This window comes from Rhinatrema bivittatum, chromosome 15 (assembly GCF_901001135.1).
Source record: "Rhinatrema bivittatum chromosome 15, aRhiBiv1.1, whole genome shotgun sequence".
Taxonomy (NCBI): Eukaryota; Metazoa; Chordata; class Amphibia; order Gymnophiona; family Rhinatrematidae; genus Rhinatrema; species Rhinatrema bivittatum.
Genome location: NC_042629.1, coordinates 74,481,402 through 74,493,443, shown reverse-complemented (window position 1 = coordinate 74,493,443; position 12,042 = coordinate 74,481,402). Strand labels below are relative to the sequence as shown.

General features: G+C 48.1%; 1 protein-coding gene across 1 annotated transcript; it reads left to right on the top strand.

Annotated features, from left to right (window-relative positions):
- On the top strand, positions 1-11,807 carry MMP23B (matrix metallopeptidase 23B). The gene is made up of 8 exons (XM_029579261.1): positions 1-838; positions 1,943-2,067; positions 3,395-3,534; positions 5,083-5,250; positions 6,861-7,025; positions 7,611-7,721; positions 7,919-8,045; positions 10,812-11,807. Exons 1-8 carry the CDS (start codon positions 707-709, stop codon positions 10,984-10,986), a joined length of 1,143 nt encoding a protein of 380 aa, XP_029435121.1. The 5' UTR covers positions 1-706; the 3' UTR covers positions 10,987-11,807.
- Positions 11,808-12,042: the final 235 nt, after the last annotated feature.

The window sequence follows — 12,042 nt, the reverse complement described above, 5'->3', positions numbered from 1 at the left end:
GGCTTTCCCCTTTCACGTATACAGACAATGAGCCTGTGCTGGAGCTGTAGGGACAGCTCCAAATTAGGTTTTTAAATAATTTGATAAACCTGGAAACATTTCAAACCTTTTTTATTTTAAGAAAACGGAAGATGATTTGAAAAATGAATTTTCAAACTTCCAAAGGCTCACATTTCTTCAGACTGGGGTTCCACGTATCTTTCCAAAAAAACCAAACAAACCCAAAGCAAGCTTTTCACTTTGTTCAGAGGTTTTGGATATTTGTTATTTTCCCCAAAATGTGATTCTGGCGAATCAGAGGAAATCTTCCCAAATCAGGCTGCAGTCTGCCTGCTTCGCAGTTTGCACATCTGTGGGCCGGGCCTGCAGGGCTGTACACATCTGCAAGCAATTTGAATAATATGGTCTTGGGCAGGATGCTGGCTTCTGGGTGTCTTTTCTTTTTTTTTTTTTTCTGCCCTGCAGGTCCAGCTGACAGCAGCAGATTTCTTCTTCCTGGACAGGCGGGCAAGTCAGCTGAAAGGGCTCAGGGCCATCCCAGCCGCTTTCCTTTCCAGAGAGCACAGGCAACTCTGGAGCATCCCAAGGCGTTTCCTCAAAGCCCGCCGCTCCTGCAAAAATCCATCAGCAAGTGACAGGCAGCTACTTCCAGCAGCAGGCAAGAAGGCAGCTTGTGCCGGCCGGCAGCTCGTCACCGAAGGCAAGCATGGAGGAAGCGCAGGCACTTTCCACAGATGGCAGGCACGGATGGAAATCCACCGGGGGCATTTTATGCCTCTCTGCCTTTGTGTCTTTAGCACTGATTTGCCTTCACCACGCGGTGGGATTTGCTGCTCAGGTAGGAAGCTAAGCCACACTAATTCTTTTCTTTGTTTTTCAGTGATCATGCAAGATGACAGACTGATAACCCGGGCATAAACTCCTCTCTTGTGCACAGAACAGGAAGCGCGGCAGTGAAAGCTTCTCCCACGCACGCTGCTGCCGTGCCCGAGCCCTGTCCTGGGATCCCCACACCTGATCAACCTTTGGCCTCTCTCTTAGGATCACCAACAAGGATGCCAGCAGCACCGGTGCCCACTGGCATCCTCGTGGGAGGGCGGACCGAGGTCACCGTCCTTCCCTAGAGAAGCGTGAGCTGCCCGGGGTGGATCTGAACCGGTGACTCGGTTCTGCAGACCAGGGCCACATCACTCACCTAGCCAGTCCCTCTTAAAGCCAAGGTCCTCAGAACCGGGCGCTGGATTTCTGAATTTCATGCACCTGTCCCGCTGTAGGTGTTTGATCTAGTGCCCGAGTGCATCTTGGCATGAGCAGCAATGAGAGTAAAAGCAGCACAACTGTAGCAGACCCAGTGACTTCTCATACCACCCAGTGACTTCTCATACCACCTGTCTTTCTCCAGAGATGGAATTGGACAAAATCAGGACTGGCTTGAGCTGTCAGAGCTTGACCTGGGTCAGGAGGTAGTTGCAGAATAAAAGATTATAGAGAGAGGTCCTAGCTGGTCACGGACCTTGTGAGAAATGACAAAGTCTTTGCCCCATGTATCTACGGCCCTTCCTTCTTTTCTCTGGGGAGCTCCCACTTTAATGTTATATGTTTGTCTCTCTCTTCCTCCCCTCCGAACGATGTGCCTAGGCAGGGCGAGGGAATCCTGGCAGAAACGAGGGCTGGAGGAGCCGCTCCTCCGAGACACTTTCAGAGCCACCAGGCCCAGGACTGACAGGCACACCAAACTGAGCCGTGGGGACAGCTCAAGCTTTCAAGTTATTTTGAGAGACATAAACTTCAGAGCATTGTTTTTCGTTTTCTGGCCACAATAGGGGATTGCCTCTCCAAACGCAGGACAATTACACAGCTGCATAATTGCATAGTTAGACTGAAAGCCAGCCAGAGGTTCATAAAGTCATTGCCTGCCAGCCTGTAATCTGTTCTCTTCCAGGAAGAAGCTGCAGCACATGGTGTGTGGGAGGTCACCGTGCCTGAGGCCTTGTCCCGTTTGAGACCCAAGCGGTACACCCTAACCCCATCCCTGCTGAGATGGCACCACTATAACCTCACATACAGGTGAGAAGGGCAGGCCTCGCATTCCTCTTACACTTTGCCTCGGAGCATTTTCTGTCTCACAATCATTTCGAAACCTGCCTGCAGGACTCAGAACTGCTGTCTGGCAACCTTACGCTCCTGTCCCAATCTGTTTACATTTTCACATGCAACCGGTCCTGCATTTTACGAAATATTGAAAAACAAAATTACAAATCATTTCTAAGCATTGTATATTTCTTGAATTGAAAATGTGTTTTTCTTTGATATTTTCCATGATAGCTGTAAGGCTGTTTCTGTTTCAAGTTTGTTCTTGGCAAGATTGTTAAAGCTAAAACTTAGGTCAGCACCAAAAGGCCTGCTTTACCCTTGTCTCCTGGAAACTGATGGCAGAAAATTATCATAGCCCACCCAGTCTCTGTCTCCATTCCATGCAGGCTTGAATGCTCTCTCTCTGGCCCTGAACTTTACCACAGATTTTCTTTATCACATGTTAAGAAAACGTGAGCTATAAGGATACAGTGGGTCACACAGCAACAGGTAGCTGACAACTGCTTAACTGTTTGAAACTCACTGTGAACTCTCCTGCTGGAGAAATGAAGCAAAGATGAGGGTGACGCCTTAGGAGTTTAGAAAAGTGTGCTGACCTAGCTTGGCACGCATATAATATGACTTAAGTGTATTATTGCATGCAGTAAACATGATCTGGGAACACTTAACTCCAGGTTCAGCCCCCATAGACTAACCCTTGCCCCAGAAACTTTACTCCACTCCCAAGCAGGAATTAAATTTGCGGTGCTAAAAACATGGACGTTAAACCTCCGCCCCTCTCTGCACTGGGAAGGAGCAGCCAATATCTTGTGCATGGAGGAGCACAGTTTTTGTTAAAGCTCAGCAGGGAACGCCTTATCACACCGGGGCCTCTATTTTGATTATTAGCCTCTCTCCTGGTTGGCGATTTCAGCTACGCACTCTCCTCCTGAAGAAGTGTTTCTCTCAGCTACCTTCCTTCTAGCATTTGTTTTTTGTTTTGTTTTTTTTAATGGAAACAAGTGCTGCTGCCTTTTATTTCCTTGAAGCGTTCTGGGTATTTGTACGTGTCTTGTTTGGCATGCATGTTTTTAAACATCTCCTTCCTGGACATCCCTCTTGGACTGTTTAGGTGTACGTGGTGTGCACTAGCCCAGTGATGGTAGTGATTTCTGATGATGAGCAGTACAGGAGCATCCTGCTTTCATTAAATCGATATCATTGGAAACTGCTAATTACGTGAAAAGTTCACAGGCCTGATGTTAGAAGACCTGTAGACTGACATGGGTTATTTATGAGAGTTTGCATTGTGCCTTTGCAGGGTGGTGTCCTTCCCACGGAATCTGATCAATGAGAGCGACACAAGGAAGGGATTTGCAGCTGCTTTCCAGATGTGGAATGACATCTCTCCCTTTCAGTTCAAAGAGGTTCCTCCTGACCAGGAGAGTGATCTGAAAATAGGTAAACACAGCAAGCCCGGGAGGGAGGAGTGGGTCTGACACCCCCCTCCCCATCCCTCCAGCGTCCACTTCTCTCCTTTTACTGGCATCACGATAGCACTTAAACGTACACAGAGTTAGGTTTCAATTCCACGTTGGAAAGATTAAGAAATTGTATCGAAGTCGTCGTGTTCTGGGACGTACGCCTCAATGGAAAACCTTTTCCATTTCAAGGTTTAGGAGCTTCTGGAGGAAGATCTTCTTGCTCTCAAAAATGACTCCTTTTACTGCCCCAGGTAAGGGCATCGAGTGTACTTGCTCAGTTTCAGTATCCATGATGCAAGTGCTAGAGATTGAGGGTTGGGTGATTTATTGTAACACTTGCCAGGTTCTTGTGACTTGAATTGGCCTCTGTTGGAAACAGGATGTTGGGCCTGATGGACCCTTTGTCTGATCCAGTATGGCAGCTTCTTATGTTCTTATATTGAACACTTAGGTCATCCAGTTTCTTACTCTCTCATAGTGGCTAAATTCATCAGATCTCGAACATATTTGCCCACTAATTAAAGTCCCTTCCATTCAATGGGACTGCAATGTAGTACTTTTTAGATTAATGAAGTCTCCATTTGAACCCTTAGCAATGGTCAAACACAAGTTTCTGTCTTGGAAAGTGTTATATTTGACAACAATAATTTCAGCATGCAGAGTGAGTGAGCTACAGGCCCCTAGTAGTCCATGCTCTCTACACACAAATCTTCAAGAAGAGAAAATTGAGAATTTGCCCTATGTTTTTACCAAAGATGGATTTGCAATTTCATTTCAATCAATCCATTACTTCCAAGATCTTTTCCCAAACTTAATTTCAGCAAAGCTGAAATAACTTTTCATACCTCAGACTGCAGAAGAGCCGTGCTCTTTTATTTGGAAAGATCTAAACCTCTCAGAAATCTCAAACTCTTTCTCCCCTGTGATCCAGCTATGAACGCTTACCAGCCCAAAAGTAAACCCTTTCTATGTGGCTTTCTGACTGTATTTTACCTCTCTCATAAAATTAGTCTGGCCAGTCAACAGCACACCTTCTCCAAGACATATGCACAGCAGCTTCTTGGTCCTCTACAAACACCTTTACCAAATATTACTGTCTCCAGGAAGACTCTCACAATTATAGGAATTTTGGCCAAGAAGTTCTTAAAACCCTAGTTACATAACTAAGAGCCACACCTCTTCCTCCATCATCTCCAATAGAATTGCTATCCTTACCCAGCAAAAGACGAAATATTTCAAAGCAACCCTCAGCTTGGGAATTCCGCTCGTGTGGCTGAATACATCCTGCTTGTCCTCCGAGAAAGTGAAATTGCTTACTCGTAACAAGTGCTAGCTATGGCCTGCATGAACAATCAGCCACATAATCCCACCCTCCTCCCCACCGAAGAGACTCGTGCAGGAACATCTGCACATGCTCAAAGACTTCTAGATGTTCCTCATCGCTGCAGTGCAGTCTCGCTAATTTGTCTTGCTGTCCCAGGTAAGCGATTTTGCTGTATCTTTTCTTTTTCTGTTTTGGTGACAGGCTTCTATCCCATCAACCACACAGACTGCCTGGAATCCCTCACCCATCACTGTTTCGATGGGACAACGGGTGAGCTGGCCCACGCATACTTCCCACGCACAGGGGAAATACACTTTGATGACAGCGAGTACTGGATATTGGGGAAGACTCGATTTAGCTGGAAGAAAGGTAAGACCCATCCGTCCGATGTACTCTGGGCACTGAAGACACAGGGAGCTACCACCTGACTAACAGAGAACTGGCAAAACTGAGATTTGAACTCCTAAGAGAGGGCTTCTCAAGCGAGCCTGTCCTGGGTTTAATTCAGGAGACATCTCCTGCATATTCATTGTAGACTCTGGACTAGGCTGGGCAGTCCTCCTGGTCTGTTGTTCAGAGCCGCCCCATTAGATCATGCCTTCTCCCTAGCAGGACTTGTACGAGTGCGACAGTAGTAAGAGGTTCATGCTCACAGGAGCCTGAGCGCAAAGACTTACATAGCAGGCTCAGGCCAGGGACAGCCAGGTCCGGTTTTCAGCTGAAAGCAATGGCCTGAGACTGTAGCCTCATGTTTCACTATAGGTGAGAGACTCAATGTTATGTAAAAAAAAAAACTGTTTGCTTCCCTTTCAGTCCAACTGAAGTCTTTTCTGCACAGGGATGGGCTCCAGAGTTCTCCCTGGATTCGCTGTCCCTTGGTTAAGATTTGGTTCTCTGCAGTTTATAAACTTTCCCGACTCTCGGGAGCTACAAGCTCTTAAGCTGATGAAATCTTGGTGACATTATCATCTCCTGTTTGAGGACAGTCCCTGAGGCAGATTATGAAAGAGAACGTTGTAGGCACAGGTACCATGCATCGCTGATGATTTATGGATGGCCTGACCTGCCATGTTTGCTTTTTGAGGCGAATGTGTGTATTGGCTTTGGCCTCAAGAAGCATCAGAGTTGAGGGAGGGGCCCTTTGTAGCCGTATGAACTGTTCACGTCCTGCACAGCTAGAGAAAGAACGACTGTGTATGGCCATGCTGCCCTCAGGCCTTTATTTTCCACAGAGGAGGATTTTGAGAGTGGGGCATGGAGATACTCTGCATGTCAATGCTATGAGCTACCAGCAAGATAAAAGCTGTCATCCATCCGCTGCGGCCCCCGAGTGTCTGCCTGCAGCTACCTTGTCTTTCCAAATAAATCCAGAGGAAAGGATGCAGCTGGCTCGCAGCCTCCGCAAAACTTACAGAAATGTGCACATCCAGAACTAGGGAGCTAGAAGGCTTTCATGGGTCACTCGTATCTCATTCGACCTCCCCTCAAGTTAATGGGAGCCTTTGACGTGCTTTGAAAGAAGCATTTTTTATTTTAAGTAAAGCTCCTTGGATTCCCGCTGCTGAGGTGGCCTCATGGCATTAGAGGCAGAGGAGGAATTCTTGCAAGACGCTGCAGTTAGCAGTTACCAAAACCGTTTAGTAACTAAATTGCTAATGTTCCACCATCTACCTTAGAAATTTGGCCCCATTTTCAGGGAAGAAGGGCCCACCCAATTGGGTTTCCTTCATCAGCTTTCCTGCATTCATTCAGAGCACAATGGTCTCTGCTTTTGGGAATAATCCTCAGAGCAGAGCTGCAGAATGAGATGGTGGATGAAAAGCATGATTGGCCACCCTCGCACCCGGGTGACGTGGAGAGCAAATGACAGCTTGGGTCCTTCTCCTGGCCTCCAGCCATGGGACCTCGGAGGTGTTGCATAGTTGTGCCTGCTAACCTCTGGTGTTCTCCATGTCACAGCTGTCTCTCTCTTCTCTCAGGAGTCTGGCTTACAGACTTGGTGCATGTGGCAGCCCATGAGATCGGGCATGCCCTGGGGCTCATGCATTCGCTCAACCACAATGCCCTGATGCACATCAATGCCACCCTGTCAGGGAAAAATACCATTTCACAGGATGACGTGTGGGGAATATACAGACTCTACGGTAAGAGAAAGACGACTCCATATATTGTGCTGCAGTTGTAAGACTGTAGATGTAGCTATGTGTGTTTGTCTACATGATGGGTCTCGAGAAGAGAGAGCTGTCCAGTAAAGTTCACGTCTCTCTCTAGGCACCCCATGCTGTACACAGCATTATCTGTGTGCCTGGGGGACAGGGCCATTTCTGGCCCTAGAAAACAGACAAAGAGCTCCTTAATCATTACTCAGAAAGCTCTGCCTACGTACAGCACATGCAGACAGGAGGAGGAACTAGGAGTAGCCTAGTGGTTAGAGCAGTGGGCTGTCCATTGCACCTAGCATGTGACAGGGGCCGGCCAATGGCGGTGGTAGGCCCTGTCACATGCTAGGAGCTAAAGGCCATTTTGGTTAGTAGCAGCAGATCGCTCTCGGGCCACCCACTGGAGCACGAGGTGTTTTAGTCAGTCTTGTGGGGGAGTTGGGAGGGAGGCGGGGTGAGGTGGGGGCTGGGCAGAATTTTGAAGGGGCACCCAGGCTTTGATATACCCTTTGAAGTGCTGAATATAAAAATCTAAATAAATAAATAATTCTCCACCCTCCTTCCCCACAGGGTGCCTGGACAGGCTCTTTGTCTGTCCTTCATGGGCTCGGAAGGGGTTCTGTGATACACGCAGGAGACTGATGAAGAAGCACTGTCCTTACAGCTGTGATTTCTGCTATGGTATTATTCATTATTCCTGCTACTTTACTTAGGAACTAGGGGTTCTAACAAAAAAAGGTTGTTTTTTTTAAAATCAGGATCCCAAGAGACATATGGAAGAGCTCACTACACCGGATATGGGCTTTGTTAATGGTGCTGATGAATTCTTAGTGTGACATTTGCTTATCTGTCTGACATTTCTCTCTCCTCACCAACAGAATTCCCCTTCCCAACCGTGGTGCCAACGGCTGCACCACCCAGAACCAAAACGAAGGTAGTGCCCGAGGGCAGGAACGTCACCTTCCGGTGCGGGAAAAAGATTAGTCATAAAAAAGGCAAAGTTTAGTAAGTGAGATTTTTAGCCGTTCCTCGCAGTACAATATCTTTCCTAGGCTGTCACTTCTGCCTATAAGAAAAGGAGATCGGGGAGGGGCAGCCAGTCCTAGTTTTCCTCTTTTTGCATCTGTGGACCTGACTTTCTTGAAGAAACTGGTACCACGGGGCAAATAGGAAAATTGGTTCTTACCTGCTAATTTTTGTTCCTGAAGTAACACAGATCAGTCCAGACAAGTGAGTTTTGCATCCCTATCAGCAGATGGAGGCAGAGAACTAAAAGCTTTGAGGCACTGCTACACAACTGAGAGTGCCACCTGCAGTCCCTCAGTATTGACCTGTACCCAAGCCAACTATAGAGTAACAACTCCTCAACAACTCAACCCCCTAAATGAGGGTGAACGCCAACCCATGAGTTGGAGCCCACAAACAGAAAAACCACAGAACAACCCAAGGGGCTAACCACAACCTAGCAAACTTCTTTAGGTTCTGTATATATACATCTGACAGTTCTTCCCAGTAAGCATGCCAGAATACAGACTGCCCTAAAGGTCTTGAACATTAAGGAGCTGGGTCTCTGGATTGGTCTGTGGTACTTCGGGAATGAAAATTAGCAGGTAAGAACCAATTTTCCTTTCCTGTTCATACCCCAGATCAATCCAGACAAGTGGAATGTACCAAAGCATCCCTACACTGGGTGGGCCAGTGAAAGACCCCCTCTCAACACACTTTCGCCAAAGATCAGCTCTCCTAGAGTCTGAACATCTAAACAGTAACGGCAAGAAAAAGTGTGAAGAGAAGACCACGTCACCGCTCTACAAATCTCCTGCAGTGACACTGACAGACACTCAGCCCACGATGCTGCCTGCGCTCTAGTAGAGTTCATACACAACCTCTCTGGAATTCTTCTCCCCTTACAAAGGTAGGGCAAAACAATAGCTTCCTTCAGCCAATGCACTACCATGCCCTTGGAGGCCTTTCTGGCACCTCCAAACAATACAAACAAATGATCCGACCGCTGAAAACTATTTGTGACCTTTGCCTCCGGCGACTCAGCAGATCAATTCAGGAAGGCAGGAGCTCCACAGTCTGATTCAGGTGAAACGAAGATACCCGCTTAGATAGGAACAAAGGTACCATGCATAAAAACACCCTCTCTTCCAAAATGGTTCCCTACAGGACAAAGCCTGCAGCTCCGAGATCCTTCTAAATGAAAAAATTGCCTTTAACGATGCCTTCTGCAACAGGTCAAAATGGAGGCCCACAAAGCAACCGCAAGATCAAGTTTAAACTCCACGCTGGACCCAATCTATGCACCGGCGACCACAGATGATCAACCCCCTTCAAATACCTCACAACATCTGGACGTGAGGCCAACAACCTTTTCCCAGGAGTATACCTCTGAGACTCCCCAAGGCTGCCACCTGAACCCACAAGGAATTGTAAACAAAGCCCTTGAAAATCATTGGCTCAGAGTATCCTTTTTGTTGCAAACACCTGCTCTCAAAAGTCAAGTCGCGAGACAAAAGTGATCCACCTGATCTGCCTTAACAGCCCCTACAAATGAGCCAATCTCAGGGACCTGTCAATTGTGTGCTGAACCAGATTCGCAAACCATGGATGACGCAGCCTCTCCGGCACCACCAGTACCATCTGGCCCGGATGCTTCTCAGTGGGTCTAAACACTTGACCTATTAACAATCAAGGAGGGAAATACTGAGGGACTGCAGGTCTGCACCTCTACCATCTGCTGGAGACAGAGAAATACTGAGGGTCTGCACCTCTACCATCTGCTGGAGACAGAGAAATACTGAGGGACTGCATGTGGCGCTCTCAGTTAAGTAGCAGTGCCTCAAAGTTTTGTTCTCTGCCTCCATCTGCTGGTAGGGATGCAAAACCCACTTGTCTGGACTCATCTGGGGTACGAACAGGACCATTGTTTGTGTAGTCATGGTTTGGCTGCTTATCCTGGAGCACCAAAGGCTAAGCCTGGCCAGACTGTGCTACTCTGGTACCTCTGGGCTGTGATGGCACAGCTAGTGTGGCTCGGCCACCACCTGATCGTCCAGCACTGCAGCCACTGCATCTCTGTCAGAGGGAATTGCATAGAGTAACCTATGCCTTTGTGAATAAAAGTTGCTTTGCAAACACAAGCTGGGTTTCATGAGCATCTGCTCGATGAAGATCAGATAAGAGACAGCACGCCCTTCGCACCCAGGCTGGGGAAGTTCAGTAAGAAGACAGGCTGTGCGCCAGATTCAATTATTGATGAGACGGTATTCTACTCCTTTCAGGCTTACTGCTCCCTCGTTCCAGTCCTAATTCTTTCATGATATGTACAGTACATAGCCATCTCTGCAGGGTATATCTGTTAATCTCCAAGCTCTCCATTTCATTTCCCTTATATCTGCTGTGAACCTATTCCCAAGTTATCAAGCTCCTCTAGCCCTGCCCTTGCATTACTCTATTAGTATTTGCTAAGACTTATTTGCATTTTTATTTTAATTCCAAGCTCAGAGAAAAGAAGGAGGCAGAGGGGGTAAGATTTGGGTGTGGAAATTTTCAGCAGGGCAGAAGCCACATTGACCCTGCGAACCCATAGAGCAGTGATAAAACGCCAGTTCTCAAGGGCCACCAACAGCTGTCAGAGCTGCATGGGCTTGAGAACCGGAGCCAGTGCCCGCTTTTCTGACATAACAAGTGGTTTCTCTGCTTCTGCCAAGACTTGCTGACCTGTGTTTATGACGTTGACCTAATCCTTCTCTCCTGATCTTGCAGCTGGTTTAAAGACAAAGAGCTCCTGGAATACTCCTACCCAGGATACCTCTCGCTGAACGACAACCACATGAGCATCATTGCCAACGCCATTAACGAGGGCTTCTATACCTGCCTGGTGAAGAAAAGAGAGCAAATCCTCACCACCTATTCCTGGAGGGTAAAAGTGAAGGCCTGAGCTGAAATTCTGGCTTCCTATGGGCATTCTGGGCGGTTCCTGAAATTGCAGGGCATGGAGCTCTCGATCTCCAGGAACAGCGATTCTTCAATTCGTACACCCACCTCACTGCAGGAAGGAAGGAAGCGGGGAACGCAGCAACCAGCCCAAGCAGCGAAGATGCCATTATAAGCATCAAAATAAAAGAGCAGGGAGGCCAGAGCAGGTTTCTGCCCATGAATTCACCTCTAACCGTCCAAGACCACAAACGGGATTTTATCTGAGTGCTGAGCTTCTGTTTTAAGAATTGCAAGATGCAGTCAGGTGCCCGAATCTGAAGACACAGCATCAGCTAACCCCACTTTTAGGCATGGCCTGTCTGTAAGGGCTGTACATGCCACACAGGTGGGATGCGTTTCTTACACGATGTAGCTTGGTTACAGAACAGGGGGGGAAAGAATGGGGTACATGAGAGCAGGCGCGGGCTTCTGAATTATGGGCACCAACTGGCAGCCTAGCTTAGAGTATGGTGGCAGGGGGGGGGGGGCATTTTACCTTGAGCTGCCCCCTGCACTCCAGAGGATCACAGCAGCGCTTTCTCTTCTTATCCTACATTCTATTGGATTTTTGTTCAGGTCAAGAAAATAAGCTGCTCGCTGTGGGGAAAATAGCTGATACTGCTCTGGAAAGGCCCTGACCCTGGGAGGTCATTAGGAGGGAGGGATCTCAGTACTGGAATAGCAGGGGTGCTGCAGGGCAGGAGTGAGGTGCATGGGCAGAGCTGTGTGTGGGGGTCTCAGTACTGGAATAGCAGGGGGTGCTGCAGGGCAGGAGTGAGGTGCATAGGCAGAGCTGTGTGTGTGGGGGTCTCAGTACAGGAATAGCAGGGGGTGCTGCAGGGCAGGAGTGAGGTGCATTGGCAGAGCTGTGTGTGTGAGGGTCTCAGTACTGGAATAGCAGGGGGTGCTGCAGGGCAGGAGTGAGGTGCATAGGCAGAGCTGTGTGTGTGAGGGTCTCAGTACTGGAATAGCAGGGGGTGCTGCAGGGCAGGAGTGAGGTGCATTTGCAGAGCTGTGT

Excerpts from the sequence above, each read along its gene's own strand:
- MMP23B (XM_029579261.1), top strand. The coding sequence starts at position 707 with ATGGAGGAAGCGCAGGCACTTTCCACAGATGGCAGGCACGGATGGAAA. Across the intron at positions 5,251-6,860 it reads TCGATTTAGCTGGAAGAAAG|GAGTCTGGCTTACAGACTTG; the intron begins GTAAGACCCATC and ends CTCTTCTCTCAG. Across the intron at positions 8,046-10,811 it reads CATAAAAAAGGCAAAGTTTA|CTGGTTTAAAGACAAAGAGC; the intron begins GTAAGTGAGATT and ends CTGATCTTGCAG.